Source organism: Emys orbicularis, chromosome 4 (genome assembly GCF_028017835.1).
Source record: "Emys orbicularis isolate rEmyOrb1 chromosome 4, rEmyOrb1.hap1, whole genome shotgun sequence".
Taxonomy (NCBI): domain Eukaryota; kingdom Metazoa; phylum Chordata; order Testudines; family Emydidae; genus Emys; species Emys orbicularis.
In genome coordinates this window covers 83,162,802-83,180,205 of record NC_088686.1, presented here as the reverse complement: position 1 = coordinate 83,180,205, position 17,404 = coordinate 83,162,802, and the positions used below count along the sequence as shown (strand labels likewise).

The following is a 17,404-nucleotide window of genomic DNA, read 5'->3' as shown; positions in this document are numbered from 1 at the left end:
CGCTGCCTTCAATGTTGAGTACCTGGCCAACAGCCGCTGCCGCTCCAGCTGCCCAGGTCTGAAGGCGCACAGAAGTAAGGTTGGCAATACCGCAACACCTCTTAAAATAATCTTGCGACACCTCCCCACCCCCTGCAACTCCCTTTTGGGTCAGGGCCCCCAATTTGAGAAATGCTGGTCTCCCCTGTGAAATCTGCATAGTATAGGGTAAAAGCACACAAAAGACCAGATTTCACGGGGTGAGACCAGATTTCATGGCCCTTGACACGTTTTCATGGCTGGGAATTTGGTAGGGCCCTAATTATAAGACCTGATTATCAGTTGCTTATAACTTTGCCAATCTTTAATGGTTCAGGCTGAACGGGTGTCTGCTGCAGGCTGAATTTTGAGGGGGGAAGCTTCAACAAAAACAGCTCAGCCATTTGCAAGAATAAAATTAGGGAAAAATGCTAGGGATTTCGGGAAGAGTCTGATTGTCCACCATCCCTACCTCACCTTCTCATCCAGAGTTGGGGCCTGGCTGGGCAAGGAGTTTAAGGAGGGGCAGGGTAGGGAGAAAGACAGGGATGAGGAAAAGGAAATCCTCCATATCCCATCCTGTACTGTCACTTGTTGTTCCGTTTCAGACCTGAAATGCAGCTTTGGAGAACTTGCCTTTCCCCTGGGGTGTGGGAGGGGGAACCCTATCCCTGAATCTTCATTTTTTGACCTGCAAACTAAACACTTTCCTAATTACGTATTTGCATACTCCCCGTATCATCTTCCTTCATTGGAGTTTAGCTCTCTGGGTGATGTTTGCATTTGTGAGCTTCAGTGCATAAAAATGCAAGAGCTTGACTGATATTACTGGTTAGAGTGTCTCATTTTAAATGTAGCGCTAAACTTCTCCAACATGCTTCTGTCCTGATCTGCAGCATTCCTGCCATTCTAGTACTGAACTCCCTCTCCTTGGCAGGCTGCTTTAATGTGCCAACTGCCTTACTAGCATGTGAACAGATGTATGCCAGGGGACTAGATTAGAAAGCTCACTTTTAATTTTGACTAGCAGCACTATATTTAAAACTGAATTGAAAGGTTAATATTCATTAACTAACATGCCACCTAGCTTCGAGGTGGTAGGAATATGTTCTGCAGACACAATACTGATCAGACAAAGGTATGGGGATTTGGAGTCCAGTGTGTAGTCTCTCATGAACTTGTTAGACTGGAAATATTAGGAAGGAAGAGAAAGATTAAAGCTAGCTCTGCTCTAGTGGGTGGGAGTAAGGGGAAAGGAGGAGAAGATGGCGCTGCTGGAAGGTGGGGAATAGTGAGCCCCTTTCGAAGCATTGTGAAGGGGTAGCCTGTACATTGTCTGTGTTTAATCTATCATTGATGGACAGTATTATCATTGGCTCTCCATGTGTTCATCTACCACAGGGATATGCCTTGTGAAGTTAAAGCCGGTCCTGTATATTGGGCGTTTGGTTTTTTCCCCCCCTTCTGTTGCAGAGAGCCAACTGTTGCCTGGGAATAACTTCACAAATGAATGCAACATTCCTGGAAACTTCATGTGTGGTAACGGACGCTGTATCCCAGGGGCCTGGCAGTGTGATGGGCTGCCCGACTGCTTCGATGAAAGTGACGAGAAGGAATGCCGTGAGTGACCCCTGTGATTATCTTACATGTTTTGTACCATGAGGCTCAGTTAGATAGAATTATTTGCATGTGTTGTGGTCTATATTCTTCAAGTGATGAAACATTTCCCTGACTTGTTGTTTGCCTTTTGTTAGTGACAAATAATGTACCTTTACAGTACCTTTTCATCCTGCCACTAGCCTGATCAGAGCCTTCTCCTCTGCATCTCTTGCTATTAGGAATAGTTCCTGTATCTCACCACCTCATCAACTCCCCACCTTATTTCAGATATTCGCTGAACACATCTCTCATGCTTCTTCTGTGATTCTTAATTTTTTCTCCCTCTGATAGACAGAACTGTTGAAGCAGCTTCAAATGATACATAATCATCTTGCTGGCTTACAGTCTTTACAGTTTAGAAGTGTGAGCAACAAGGGTGATGTCATGGTGGGAGTCTGCTAAAGACCACCAGACCAGGGGGATGAGGTGGGCGAGGCTTTCTTCCGGCAACTAGCAGAAGTTACTAGATCACAGGCCTTGGTTCTCATGGGAGACTTCAGTCACCCTGATATCTGCTGGGAGAGCAATACAGCAGTGCCCAGACAATCCAGGAAGTTTTTGGAAAGTGTAGGGGACAATTTCCTGGTGCAAGTGCTGGAGGAATCAACTAGAGGCAGAGCTCTTTTTGACCTGCTGCTCACAAACAGGGAAGAATTAGTAGGGGAAGCAAAACTGGATGGGAACCTGGGAGGCAGTGACCATTAGATGGTCGAGTTCAGGATCCTGACACAAGGAAGTAAGGAGAGCAGCAGAATACGGACCCTGGACTTCAGAAAAGTAGATTTTGACTCCCTCAGGGAACTTATGGGCAAGATCCCCTGGGAGAATAACATGAGGATGAAAGGAGTCCAGGAGAGCTGGCTGTATTTTAAAGAATCCTTATTGAGGTTGCAGGAACAAACCATCCCGATGTGTAGAAAGAATAGTAAATATGGCAGGCGACCAGCTTGGCTTAACAATGAAATCCTTGCTGATCTTAAACACAAAAAAGAGGCTTACAAGAAGTGGAAGCTTGGACAAATGACCAGGGAGGAGTATAAAAATATTGCTCAGGCATGCAGGAGTGAAATCAGGAAGGCCAAATCACACTTGGAGTTGCAGCTAGCAAGAGATGTTAAGAGTAACAAGAAGAGTTTCTTCAGGTATGTTAGCAACAAGAAGAAAGTCAAGTGTGGGCCCCTTGCTGAATGAGGGAGGCAACCTAGTGACAGAGGATGTAGAAAAAGCTAATGTACTCAATGCTTTTTTTGCCTCTATATTCACGAACAAGGTCAGCTCCCAGACTGCTGCACTGGGCAGCACAGCATGGGGAGGAGGTGACCAGCCCTCTGTGGAGAAAGAAGTAGTTCGGGACTATTTAGAAAAGCTGGACGAGCACAAGTCCATGGGGCCGGATGCGCTGCATCCGAGGGTGCTAAAGGAGTTGGCGGATGTGATTGTGGAGCCATTGGCCATTATCTTTGAAAACTCATGGCGATCGGGGGAGGTCCGGATGACTGGAAAACGGCTAATGTAGTGCCCATCTTTAAAAAAGGAAAGGAGGAGGATCCAGGGAACTACAGGCCAGTCAGCCTCACCTCAGTCCCTGGAAAAATCGTGGAGCAGGTCCTCAAGGAATCAATTCTGAAGCACTTAGAGGAGAGGAAAATGATCAGGAACAGTCAGCATGGATTCACCAAGGGCAAGTTATGCCTGACTAACCTAATTGCCTTCTATGATGAGATAACTGACTCTGTGGATGAGGGGAAAGCGGTGGACATGTTAATCCTTAACTTTAGCAAAGCTTTTGATATGGTCTCCCACAGTATTCTTGCCAGCAAGTTAAAGTATGGCCTGGATGAATGAACTATAAGGTGGATAGAAAGCTGGCTAGATCGTCAGGCTAAACAGGTAGTGATCAATGGCTCCATGCCTAGTTGGCAGCCGGTATCAAGCGGAGTGCCCCAAGGGTTGATCCTGGGGCCGGTTTTGTTCAATATCTTCATTAATGATCTAGAGGATGGTGTGGGATTGCACCCTCAGCAAGTTTGCAGAAGACACTAAACTGGGAGGAGTGGTAGATACGCTGGAGGGTAGGGATAGGATACAGAGGGACTTAGACAAATTAGAGGATTGGGCCAAAAGAAATCTGATGAGGTTCAATAAAGAGAAGTGCAGAGTCCTGCACTTAGGACGGAAGAATCCCATGCACTGCTACAGACTAGGGACCGAATGGCTAGGCAGCAGTTCTGCAGAAAAGGATCTAGGGGTTACAGTGGACGAGAAGCTGTATGAGTCCACAGTGTGCCCTTGTTGCCAAGAATGCTAACTGCATATTTGGCTGCATTAGTAGGAGCATTGCCAGCAGATCAAGGGAAGTGTTTATTCCCCTCTATTTGGCACTGGTGAGGCCACATCAGGAGTATTGCGTCCAGATTTGGGCCCCCCACTACAGAAAGGATGTGGATAAATTGGTGAGAGTCCAGCAGAGGGCAACGAAAATGATTAGGGGGTTGGAGCACGTGACTTATGAGGAGAGGCTGAGGGAACTGGGCTTATTTAATCTGCAGAAGAGAAGAGTGAGGAGGGATTTGATAGCTGCTTTCAGCTACCTGAAAGGGCGTTCTAAAGAGGATGGATCTAGACTGTTCTCAGTGGTACCAGATGACACAACAAGGAGTAATGGTCTCTAGTTGCAGTGGGGGAGGTTTAGGTTTGATATTAGGAAAAACTTTTTCACTAGGAGGGTGGTGAAGCACTGGAATGGGTTACCTAGGGAGGTGGTGGAATCTCCTTCCTTAGAAGTTTTTAAGGTCAGGCTTGACAAAGCCCTGGCTGGGATGATTTAGTTGGGGATTGGTCCTGCTTTGGGCAGGGGGTTGGACTAGATGACCTCCTGAGGTCCCTTCCAACCCTGATATTCTATGATTCTAAAACATCAGACCTGAATTGCAGCATCCGTCTACCTAAGCACGTTTTGTGGTTCAGGTGCAGGACTGGGCCTCAGTTCCTCATCCTGTAAAATGAGGATAATAATTTCTCTTAGCGATTTAGGTGTTAAGCTCTTAGGGCTGGTCTACACTGGGGGGGGGGAGGGGATCGATCTAAGATATGCAATTTCAGCTACGCAAATAGCGTAGTTGAAGGCGAAGTATCTTAGTTTGACTTACCTGGCCGTCCTCACGGCGGCAAGTAGACCGCCGTGGCTCCCCCATTGACTCCGCTTACTCCTCTTGCGGAGGTGGAGTACGGGCGTCGATTCGGGGATCGATTTATCACGTCTAGATGAGACGCGATAAATCGATCCCTGATAGATCGATTACTACCCGCCGATCCAGCGGGTAGTGTAGATATGGCCTTAGTAAGATGATTCCTACCCCACATGACTCTACAACACCTAGCACAATGGGGCCCTGATTTCAGTTGGAGCCTCTGGGCTCTACTGTAGGACCAGAGTGGCTTGGATTTCCTTCTGAGCTTAGCATGTTCATTAATTAGCAATGCAGGAGTTGTCACTGGGGAGACATGACACTCCCTATTACACCAACCTTCCAAGAGCTAAATGTGCTCCCAGCCCACAGAACAAAATTGGCATCTTAAAGCTGGTTGAAAGAAGGCATTTTTAAAACCTAAGTATTTATAGGACGCGGTCTAGGAGGTTTTGCTATCTATTGCCTGAAAACTGTCATTTCCCCCCAGATGCAAATATAGAGACTCCTAATGAAAGAGCGCAGGGCTGGAGTTAGCATTCATTTGTTCATGAATTGGTAATAGCCAAATGTGCCTTGTCCCACCTCCATTCAAATGCTCTCGTATTATGAAGAATTGTCTGGATCCAGTGTGAGGCAGATGATAATGAACACAGTAACAGACAATAAAATTTAAATAGCTGCAAAATCAAAGTTCATAAAATCATTTTTTTCCAGACCGATTGGAATGAGACACGCCGATCTAAGTTATGCTGCCACTGTGCATTTGGATGTCAGCAGAATTGTCCTTCTTTGGATCTTTTTTCATTTAAATAAGGTCATCCAGTTTGATAGGATTAGCCAGTATTTTTGGCTGTGTCCTTTTAACCCGGCCCAAACAAAGAGGTAATTAGGCCATTCTTCCCTCTTCCCACACCTTTATCTTCCACCTGATCTATTGCATAAGTGTAAAATTAGCATGAAGACGAGAGACTGGGAGAGCAAGTGATTCATATGCTGCCCTGGCCTGCTGTTGACAGGTCACATAAGCCAAAGGGGAAGGGAGACACTCATAGGTTTAGGGATTCAGATAAATAGATCTTCACACAAACAGTCAGGTAATCTATCCAAAGAGCTTTAAGAGACCAGGGTTTTCCCTTATCCTAGGGCATGGCTACACTTGCAGATGTAGAGCGCTAGGAGTTAGACCAGCCGTTGGAGACTGCAGCAGGGAAAAACGCTCCCATGTGTTTACACTGTCAGCTGCAAGCGCAGTGTCGTGGCCACATTAGCAGCTCTTACAACGCCACAAAGAGCAGAGCATTGTGGTAGCTATCCCAGTGTGCAAGTGGCTGCTTTTCAAATGGGGCGAGGGTTGGAGTGTGACAGGGAGTGTGTTGTGGGTATGTGGGGGGAGAGACAGTGTGTTTTGGGGGGCAGAGAGTGTGTCAGCATGCTGTCTTGTAAGTTCAGACAGCAGCAGACCCCACCCCACACACACTCACAACAGCAGCATTCCACACTAATGGTTTGCTTTGTCCCGGAGCAGATAAGCATGCTGGATGTCAGAAATGGAGCTTTGAAAGGGGATATCTGCATGCCTGCAGCCGATTTCAAAACAATGAGAAAAGTGGCCACTTGACTTCAGGGGATTATGGGATGTTTCCGGAGGCCAATCACAGCGCAGTAATGCAACACCTTGTCCACACTGATGCCCAGGCGTTTCATCTGGGGCACAGCAAGCTTTATGCTTCTCGTGGAGGTGGATTACCAGGAGCGCGCCAGCTGCAGAGTTCCGGCGCTCTACGTGCCTTGCCAGTATGGACACCTCAGGAGTTAGGGCGCTCGGGGCTGCTTTAATGTGCTGTAACTTGAAAGTGTAGCCAAGCCCTTAGTCTGGTGGCTCCTAGTGCAGTGCAAACTGCAGAGATTCTTGCTAAGGAACTTGCATAGTGTCAAGTATCAGGAGGTAGCCGTATTAGTGCATCTGAAGAAGTGAGGTTTTTTACCCACGAAAGCTTATGCCCAAATAAGTCTGTTAGTCTTTAAGGTGCCACCGGACTCCTTGTTGTTTTTGCTAAGGAACTCACTCCATCATTTACTCTCAAGACACGTCATTTACCTCAGCCCAGCCACAAGCCCCTCCTGTTTCCATGGCTGTCCCTGCAATGAGGGCAGACATCTGACATCACTTCTGTTGGGTTAGAGGCATCACATCTTTTCACATCTGACAAAGACAGGGAGGTATCCCCTCCTCCCCCCGAGGGCAGGCGGTACATCATCTGTTGCTTGGAGTTGATTAAGAAATGCCTTCGATCGGTTGTGCATGATTATCAGCCAGTACTGATATGGGACCCTAAAAGGGTTGTATGAAAGGAGGAGGGTGGGGAGATGGTGAGCATAGCCTGTGACCAGTGGCAGACTGATGGGAGTTCTTTGGGGCCCTCCAAGATCCTGTCAAAAAGTGTGTGAGAATTCATAAGATGATGAATTTTAAAGTATAAAAATGACCATATCAGAACAGTTCCATCATGTAAATTATTCTATCTCCAGCAATGGCCAATACCAGATGCTTCAAAGAAAGGTGCAAAACCCCCCAGAGAGGACAATTACGGAATAACTGGCCATAGGGGAAGTTTCTTCCCAACTGCTGTCAGTTAGTGGCTCATTCTCTGGAGCATGAGGGTTTCTTCCCTTTTTTATCCCATCTTAATACAACTGTAGATGGTCCTTGTTACCCAAAAAAGCATGTATTCCTGGTCTGATCCTGTTGAGCTCCTGGCCTTAATGATGTGTGGCAGAAAATTCCACAGGATAACTTGTGTGTGTGTATCATATTTTCAAAATATTTCAGTAGGTTGGAAGAAAGGCCAGTTCCCAGGGGATACCAACATATTTGTCACTGATTTGGTCCCTTTTCTTGACAGAGAGGATTAGAATTGAATGGGCTTGGGAGCCTCAATTATCTTCATGCCTCTAGAGATGGTGACAGTACCTCCGGGTCAGATTTGAAACCTCTTAAGAGCCAGCCTTAGCATTTTGGGGTGGGCCTAAAAATCCACTTATTTTGGTTGGGGAAGGGCATAAAAACATAACTGACTCCTGTCTGCTGTGGTCAGACCTACCGTAGGGATTTTGGGGCAGAGGGTCAGCAAGATAACTTTGGCGTCATTCCCCAAAGAAAAATACATGTGATATGAGGAAAATGTTTTTGGGGCATTACCAGTCTCCTCTGTTGCTGGAGAAGCAGAGCCCAGCTGCTTGTGCTGAGGTTCAAGAACAGTCACCAACATTAAATGTATATACTCATGCTGTCAAACGGGTGCTGGAACAATTTTTATAGTGGGGGTGCTGAGAGCCATTGAACCAAACTGTAAACCCTGTATATAATGGAAACCACTTCAAGCCAGGGGGTACAGCAGCACCCTGAGGACCCCTACTTCCAGCACCTATGCTCTCAGGGCTTGAATTAATGCCTTCTTAAAGCTAATGTAGCTTGAAGGAGAGTGGTCACACTGGAGAACAACACTAGCAGCATTAAATAGATGGACCAGCTAGCTCAAGCTTAAATCATGCTTAACTCAGGCTAGAGAAGTTGGGAGTTGGTTGGGGCAATACTTGTTCTCTGAGCTTATCTCTGCAGTGAAGACAAGTTCATCAAGGCAAGTAAGTCAGAGTTCTGGAGGCCACTAGGTTCTGGTCACCAAATGGTTTTGCTTACATGCTGGTAAATGCCAGGGTCTCTTCATTCTTTTTCTTTGACTAGTTAACTATAGAATCCAGAGTAACCAACAACTTTATAATAATGCAGTTGCTCAGAATATTCCACCCCATCCATGTTCCCATTAATGTACTGAATGATTAGCCATCTGCCAGAGAAGTAAAAATTAAAAGGGAAAAAAAGCTGAATTAAATCAGCCAGCTAAAATTTACATGTCTTGCTCCCTCCTTCCATTTCTTTAGTCCCTTTTCTCTCTCCTGCCATGTGTGACCTACTCTGTTAATCAGATCACTTTCCACATTTCTGCCTAAGGTTCCTTTTTTGTTTCCTCTCCTCTAAAAAGCAGCATCTTTCTTTTCATTCTTTCCACTTCAACCCATCCTGTGCAGACCACCCCTTTGCCATGTCTAATTGTTTCTTGCTCTCTTCCTTCAGTCCTCACTGGCTTCAGCTGTGATCATTCTATGGTCCTCTCTGTTATGTTGGTAATTATATTTAGCACATATGTAGTAAGCAATTGTCACAGCACTTCTATGAGGGAGGAGGGTATTATCCCATTTATCAGGTGGATAAACTGAGGTGGAGACAGAAATATGAAGCAATTCACCTATAGGGGGAGACTTTGTCAGAACTTGGGTCTCATACTTAGTTCACTAGATCTGTGTTTCTCAACCTTTTTGATACAAGAGACCAGCTTTGCTGCCTTCCTAAACTATGTCAGGGAGGTCTCAGGGACCGGTGTCGGTCCACAGAGCAGTCGTTGAGAAACACTGCACTAGATCATGTTGTCTCTTATTGCTAAGCTGCTGCTCCTTGTGACCAGACATCTCACTAGCTTTTCATTAGTCATTGCCTGAGCTGCAGGCTGTTAGCCAGGAAAGGGGTTTGCAATGTCACGTAGCATCCGTGGCTGCTGCAGGAAGATAGTGATTTCTAAGGGAAATAGCCATAACAAACATATAAAACCAATAACTAGGGTAGCATCCTCCACGTTGTTTTCAGACCCACATACTCTTCATAATGGTTAGCTGAGATTACTTCTGCTAAGTACAGAATCTCAAAACCTAGGATGAGCTGGGGGAGTTTGGGGCTGTTACCTCTGTGGCTCCCAAAGTCCTCTCTGGCCACGTTAGCAGTGTGTGTTGCTTGTGCGCTCCCTGCACATGTTCTGATTATAAACAGAGGGCTTCAGTCTCAGGGACACTGTTCACCTCACGCACAAATAAGATCCATAAGTGTATATGGGAGGGCTTGGGAGTGTGGAAAAGCTGGGGAGTTGCAGGAAAACAAATGGAACCTAAGAAGGAAAAAAAACAGGTTAGAAAGATGTTCATTTATTCTAGACTGTTTTGAGATGGATACAATAGAAACCTCTAATGTTGATTCTATTTCAATTGAGATTATTATTTTAGGGCCAAATCCACGTCCCACTGATGTCAATGGGAACCTTGCAGTTAACTTCCATGGAACCATGGTACAGTCCTTCAAGTGGTTGCACACACACATTACCCGCAAGCCTGCATGTGCCCTGCACTCCGGAGCCAGAATTATCAGTAGCAGTGCCATTTTCCCCAAGACCATAATTTCTTCTGGAATCTGTATTTCCTGTCCATTTTTCCCTTTGTTCTTTTTGTTTAAGATTTTGTTCTTTCTAAAATCTAATAAAATGTGAACATTGAAAATGGCTTTTGTCAGCTAATGAGCAACAGCTACTAGAGGGATGGCATGTTGCTGCCTTTCTGTCAGCTAACGAGCAGCAGATGGTATAGATTTGGAGCATGGCACATCATCTGAGTTAACAGCCTGACATGACAGGAGCCAAAATTAGGGATGTACCAAATACACAAATTGCAGCTTCTCCTTCATTCCTCTTACAAAAGAGGAATTTCTTTTCTGCCAGGTCTGTGTATGGAGCTCTTTTTCTGTGAACCAACAGTGACACCCAGTGACAAGTCACTCTAATCCAAGTGGTGTGTGAGGGGTAGAAGGACTTAGAGGTTTTAGTCAGAAAAAATGACTGTGCAAAAATGTCCTTGGGTTCTCTCTCTGTGTGTGTGTGTGTGTGTGTGTGTGTGTGTGTTAGTGGTTTCAGGTCACACATGATTCTGTTTGCAAGTAAAAAATGTTTGTTTAATTACCACCACTGCAAATTCAACCTGGGATCTTAGAGTCAAGTTGGTTTATTCATTGTTACCAGTAATAAAGGTTCTGCAACTGGAACTTGGTTAACTAAGTTAGATGCATGGCCGTCCTTAGGATTTATGGGGCCCTATGCAGTATTATTAAACTGGTGTCCCTATGCCTGACTTGAGGCACAGCCACCACCCCTGCCCGCGGACCCCCAGAAGAACCCCCCCCTTTGCTGACACACACAGAGCTTCGTACGCAGGAGACGCTGCAGCAGCCCGGGGGTGGGGGAGGGAGGAGGCAGCAAAGGATACTGAGCCGCCCGACCCGCCTCACGGGGGGTGCAGAGTCACAGTTCCCCGCAGAGACCCCCGTACCTCCTCCCTCACGCAGAAAGCGCAGCGCCAGCGCATTCGGCTGTGTGAGTATGGCCCCTTCCTAAGGAGACTGCAGGGCGCGCTGGATGTGTGGGAGCTGACCTGCTCTTATCTGCTATCCTGGTGGTGCCCCAAATTTTTGGGTGCCCTACGCAGCTGCGTATGCCTAAGGACGGCCCTGGTTAGATGGATGATAGATGGTGCAGAATAGAGCCCAGACAGCACATGTTTAGCTAAGCGGGCCTCTGCTAGTAAAAAATGTTGTCATAAACACACTCAGGAAACAGAGTAAGAGGTGAGTATGAAGATGCCTTTTGAGAGTCACTTTTCTTATCATTAGCACACTTTACAAGTATGAATTAATTTAAACTGATGTGGGGAATAAAGCACCCTGGTTTTCACATTCCATGTTAGTTTTATACATTTTTCTATAATTTCTCTATAGGTTAATTCAGTAATTCCATATAATCTGTATACACACACTTAGCATTTATATAATACTTTGGTCTCATTTGCGGAGAGAAAAGCAGCTGCACAGGCCTTTGGAGAATACTCTATTGGGGAAGGCCCCCTAGGAAGTGCAGATTCCCCCTGCAAAAACCCCCCCATAAGTGAGAAGAAGAGTTGGCTGGGGCCCTGGGAATTTCCTCGCTTTCCTAACCACACCAGGCGTAAAGTGGTCCCCAACAGCACCAGAACAGGATGGGCAAGCTGCCCTCACCTCTGTCTCTGCACTGATACCTGGATGGATCGGGGGGGCCTTTGGGCATGTGTTTGATCCCTCCCTACGCAGGTGTACATCTGGAGTTACTGCGCTGAAGTAGGTGGACTTCTGTGAGATGAGAACCAGGCCACAAGTCCGCTATGCTGTTGGATTGCAAGCTGGAATCATAGCCAGAGTTGAATGCTGTCTGTTTTCTGCACTCTCCATTACATGAATCACAGAATAAAATTATGCCAAAGCAAGAATCTGACTAAACAGCTACTCTCACCCTCTCTACACAATCTTTTCTTCCTTTTTCCACCTGTGCCAGACACAGTTTGGGGTTGTTTAGAGGTCGTACGAGCCTTTGTCCTTTCCTTCCTCTCGACTGGTTGTAAGAGCAGGCAGACCCACGGCTTTTTTGTCTGCTGAGGATAAATATCCAGTTTGTCAACTGGCCATGTGAATAATAAAAATAAAATGGGCCTTGTAGAGAAAGCAAATACTGGAATCTCTCTAAGCTGTTTAATGACTGCGTGTTACCATGATACAATTATTATGGCTGAAGTTCTTTTGCTTGGATTTAGCCACTCTGCAGCGTCAGAGGCTAATGAATGGCTTTTATGTACAGGAACAAAGGGCACAGAATAGCTCAGGCTGCTATCTTTTAAATACTAGGCTTTAGGATAGACATGCAGAGCTCAGTGCACTGGAAGAATGAGATGCAGCATTTCACTAATAAGAAATGTCTGCCCAATTCAGTGGTAACATCAGTAAGCCCCAAGGATTGTCTAAACCAGCTGAGATCTTCCTAAAATACAGCAGCAGTCCAAGAACTCCAATCAGACTAATCCGACCCATCTGTAAAGATTTCTGACTCCGCACTGTTTAATATATTGATGGCAAAAATTATGCTTCTTGGAACATCAGTTAGCTTTTGCTACTTAATATCAGTCTCTTCTTTATATGTAATGTACATATGTACATTATTATGTACATACAGGCTGCTGTGATTAAGATGGAGCCTTGCATACGTGGAACCATTCTCTGGGCTGCACTGCCTTATTTAAAGATGAGGGCATCTACAGCCTGCTCCCTTGTGCTGCAAACTAGCTGCAGCCCTGGCACTCTTGGCAGGTTGCCAGTGCAGCTTTTGCTTAGGTTAGATTTGGACTCTCACTTTCTAGTTGTTAAACTAGTGCAATCTAACTCTATAGCTATACCTAGATTTCCCTCTGGGTACCAGCGCTTGGGAGTCCTACTTCCAAATGCATATGGTGATCTGATTCACTTCAACCTACTTGGTGCTAGGAATGTACTGACTGGAGCTGCCCTCCTGTGGATGTTGTATAAACATTAGTCTCAGGAACAGACATGTATTTTTCCTTCACAGCGCGTCATAGAACTGTTTGGTGGTTGTCATGAATTGAGTAGGGTGTCTGATTACCCTCCACTGGGTGGAATCAGCACTGCTCACCTGTTATAAACATACAGGTGAAAGAGTGCCAAAGTGACTTGGCCTAAATCACTTTTAAAAATGAGGCTTAAGCTTCTAAACTATTTAGACATGTTTGAAAATTTCACCTTATACTGCTAACAGCTTAAGAAAATTCTCCCTTAACTCAAAAGTAATAGGGCCTTTGCTTTTGGGAAAGGAGGAGGCAGCTTTCTGGTCTATCCCCGCTATCACAGAAGTTCTGGGTGATCATTGCATGCAGCATAACAACAACAGTGGAGTCTCAGGTGGCCATGAACTTGTTTCATTGCTGAGTGCTGTCACTGAAGAGAGCACTGAAGAGGACATATCCACTGCCCCAAGGAGCTTACAGTCTGAAAAGACAAGACAGATTAGCTACACATTTCTGAATAACCTAGAAATGAAATCTTAACAGACTGCAGGATTTAAACCAAGTGCATTCCTACTACTACAGATAAATGCTGACAGGTTCCTTGGAGTAGATATGATCTGAGTGGTGGGAGAACACTAGATGTACTGAGGGAGGGTGTGGCAGGTACAAAGGACAAGGGTACAAGGCATGCAGATGAACACAGAAGAAGGGTATCATGGACTAGGCACGAGTATAGATGGATTGAAAGGAGGAGGAGGTGACTAGCTTTTAGTGTATGGAACATACCAATCCCACTGAAACTAGTGTTTCCTGATTTGGGAATGAATTTATTTTAGAAAACAGAACTGCAGTTTAACACAGTTTCCACCCCAAACTACAACCCACCCTGGGTCTTTCGTAAGATCTGCAGATCTGGCACAAGTTTCTAATAAAACCTATAACTAGGTGAACTTTTCTTGTTTTTTTTTTAATTTTTAATTATTTTTTGCACATGAATGTAGAAGGAGACAGTCAAGCAGTGATGCCAGAATTAGGGAATAGATTAGTGTGTTTAAGCACTCAAACCTTGAGGGTCCATGCTAGGTACAGTCATAATGGATGATGTCTTAGTGGCCCAGGCTGAGTGGGCGTAGCCAAATATTAGGTATTTTTTAAAGGTTTATAGACCAAACAGACAGCTTTTGATTTTCAGCCGTGTTGACTTTTTTTTTCATAGAGCTGGAATGTGTAGCCAAAAGTGACGAGTTGCTCTAGAGGTTTTATACCATTGAAGTGATGATAGCACATGTAAGATGATGGACATATAAGGCATTAGCAACTTCTGCTCATTACATTGATGACATCTAGTTCCACCCTCACTACTTCCTCTCGCCCGTCTGTTGTTCCAGGATACGGTGGACCTAGGAAGCGTTACGGCAAAAAGCTTGAAATGGCAAGTACCATTCCAGATGTGCCTCCATATTCCCAGAACCTTTTGAGAGTGCTTCATGCATTTCTTAAATTGAAGGAAACCTGGGGCTGTTTCTGTATATTGGAAAGGGGGACACAAGTGCCACTGAACCCTTGTCTGCAAGTCATCAATCTGTCATACCGCCACTGTTTAGCTTATAGCACTTCATTCAGAGCACAGACTTCAGACCTTTAAGAATGTTTAGAAATGGAGTCCTTGTTAACAGCACAATAAATCTTTTGGATCTAGTCTGTTTGGGCTGTCAAGAGGGCCAGATTTCTCCCTGAACTTTACAGTCCAGGGTCTGTGTGCAGCTCTGCTTCCTTGTTCTGTGCACAACAGGCATCAACATAACCTTTTAAAAGCGAATCGATATATTAACTTTAAAAAGTTCAAGCAGTTGATCAGGGATCTTAGCTTGAAGTTCCATCAAGTGCCTGTGATGAAACAAAAGGGCTTGTATCAGAGGAGACCCGCGAGGGGACAAAGAAGCATACTCTATCCCCTGACTACAGGAGAAACTAAGGGCTCTTGTTCAAGTCTGTGGCAAAACCCCCATGGATTTCAAAAGGAGCAGGAGCAGGCTAGTGGAGCCCATTGATCTTGTTTGTACTGCACTCTGAAAAAGGAGTGAGGGAGTGCTGCTGGAAAACGAAAACCAAAAAGCTTGGGGAAGAGGGGTTGTTGGAGCAAGTAGTATTTTGGGGACCCGGCTCAGTGGATCCATTTCTTCAAGCCGTAATGCTCTGTGATTAGTCCATTCAGGGGCCTGTAGGCCTGTTCCTACAACACGGGCTTGGATCTATGTTATTTTTTTCCTAGGAAAAATCTGTGGCTTGCCATTTGAAAGAATAAGCCATTAAAGGATCCAATGATTCGGGGTGGGGGGGGGGGGTCATGTAACATGAATGCTTTAAATATGGAAAGGCAGATTTATTACCCTCTCCTCTTGTCCCATGAGAAGTGGCATCAGCTAGATGTCAGTTGGAGAGATGACTTTTAAAGCAGACTTTCCCTCCATTTGGAAGCAATTTTGAGGTTTAAACACCTTTGTCTGGGAGAGTCATGTGGTTCTGTCTAGCTGTCAGCTAGATTTGATAGAGACAGACAATTACATTCTGTCTCTATTCCTTCCTGTTCCATGCTTCCAGCAGATCAGTCTGTGTTTAATGATATTTACGGTAGTATTTCATTAGAAGGGTACCTTCTGTCTGAAGCTCTCAAAGCACTTTACAGACATTAAGGAATTTACCCTTGCAATGTTCTTGTGAGGTAGGTTAATATCCTCATTTTACATATGAGCAAACTGAGACCTCCGGCAGGTGAAGAGACTGGCCAAATGTCAGAGTAAGTCTGTGCCAGAGCCAAAAGTAGCACTCAGCTCTCCTACCTGCTAGCCCAGTGCCTTCAGCACAGGACCAGACATCATGTTACCATTTCATTAGCCTTGTATCTCATTCCTACGAGATGCTTGTTGTTCGAGTTGCTCCACTTAAAATCAGAGAGCCTCAAAATGGCCCTTTTAGTCCAGCCTGAGTTTGCATCTTTTATTGCAGCTGTTAACTAGCCTCCGGTCTATCAGCTGCCTAGCTAGGAGCCTAAGTTTTCAATGGAACTTCTGAGAAATTGAGCTGGAAAGGGAGAATCATGGTGACTCTTAGCAAAAGGTTAAATTCTGCCTTCCAGTAGATGTCATCTGGCTAGCACAGCCTCTAGAGACTAAAATTTTAGTATGGCTCTTTTAACTGAGTTCTTGGGCAGTGTTCTGTTTCCAAGTGCTGAGCATCAGAATTTTTAAACAAAGGTGAGCATTATTCAGTGATTGGAATAGTGTTCATGTCAGTTTGGAGGGTGCTCTAGCCAGGTGTTGATTTTTGTCCCTTGTTCCCAGTCCTTGAGCTCTCTGAATATTGAACTAGAATGAACTCTTAGCCTCATTCACACTAGCAACCAAACACTCAGAGCATTTATGATTGTTTCAAAATGAGATGACTGTGCTGAGGGTTTCATTTAATTTGAATTCCAGCTATAACTAGGAGTGTTTCAGTAAGGAGTAGTAGTATAGTAACTTGCATTTATATAGTCTTTCAGGAAAGTAATTGAAGGCACTTTATAAACACAAATTATTTAACCTTCCCAACGCCTTTATGAGGTAAGTTAACATTGCCATTTTAGAGACTGAAACTGAGGCAGAGTTGTTCAAGATCAGATTGAGTCAGGAGTGAAGTAGAGAATAGAAACCAAGAGTTCTGCTGTCCCCTGTGTTAATCACTAGGCAAAAACAGGGTGGTGAACTGTATTAACTAACACACTATGCTCTGAACAGAATGTGGATCTACTCGTTCAGTGCCTTAAGGCCGGATCCCATTACATCAGTGTAAATCCAGAGAGACTCCATTGTCTTCAGTGAAGTTACTCTGGAATTACAGTGGTGCAATAGAGCTGATTTTGGATTTGTCCCTTAATACTTAAATTAGAGCAAGCAAAGGCTACCATCCCTTTAGCACCACAAGTACAAAACTATCTTCCTCTTTCCTCTTTCAAAGGAAACTATTGTGGCAGTATTAAGGGGCTGTGAGTCTCTCTTTTTTTTCCTCTTTTAAATTATTTTCCTTTTACATATGTGTGCTGTAGGTGAGTGGGGTGTCTGGTTAGGGGCAGATGCTGATTTATTCTCACCAGTGTAACTTTACTATTGATTCCCTTAATTACTCCCGAGTCCCTAGAAAAAATACACAACCTAAAATAGGTTTCTATTTCAGACACATTTTCTATTGTGTTCCTCTAGTTATAATTGCTTAAAGATCTGTGTGTGTATCTACACAGTTTGAAT

At 44.8% G+C, this 17,404-nt stretch overlaps 1 protein-coding gene across 1 annotated transcript in view; it reads left to right on the top strand.

Annotated features, from left to right (window-relative positions):
* LDLRAD3 (low density lipoprotein receptor class A domain containing 3) overlaps positions 1-17,404 on the top strand; it is a 171,426-nt gene that overhangs the window by 53,965 nt on the left and 100,057 nt on the right. Inside the window, exon 2 of the mRNA XM_065403980.1 lies at positions 1,492-1,638. Coding sequence (XP_065260052.1) covers positions 1,492-1,638 — 147 coding nt within the window. The remainder of the gene's footprint in view (positions 1-1,491; positions 1,639-17,404) is intronic.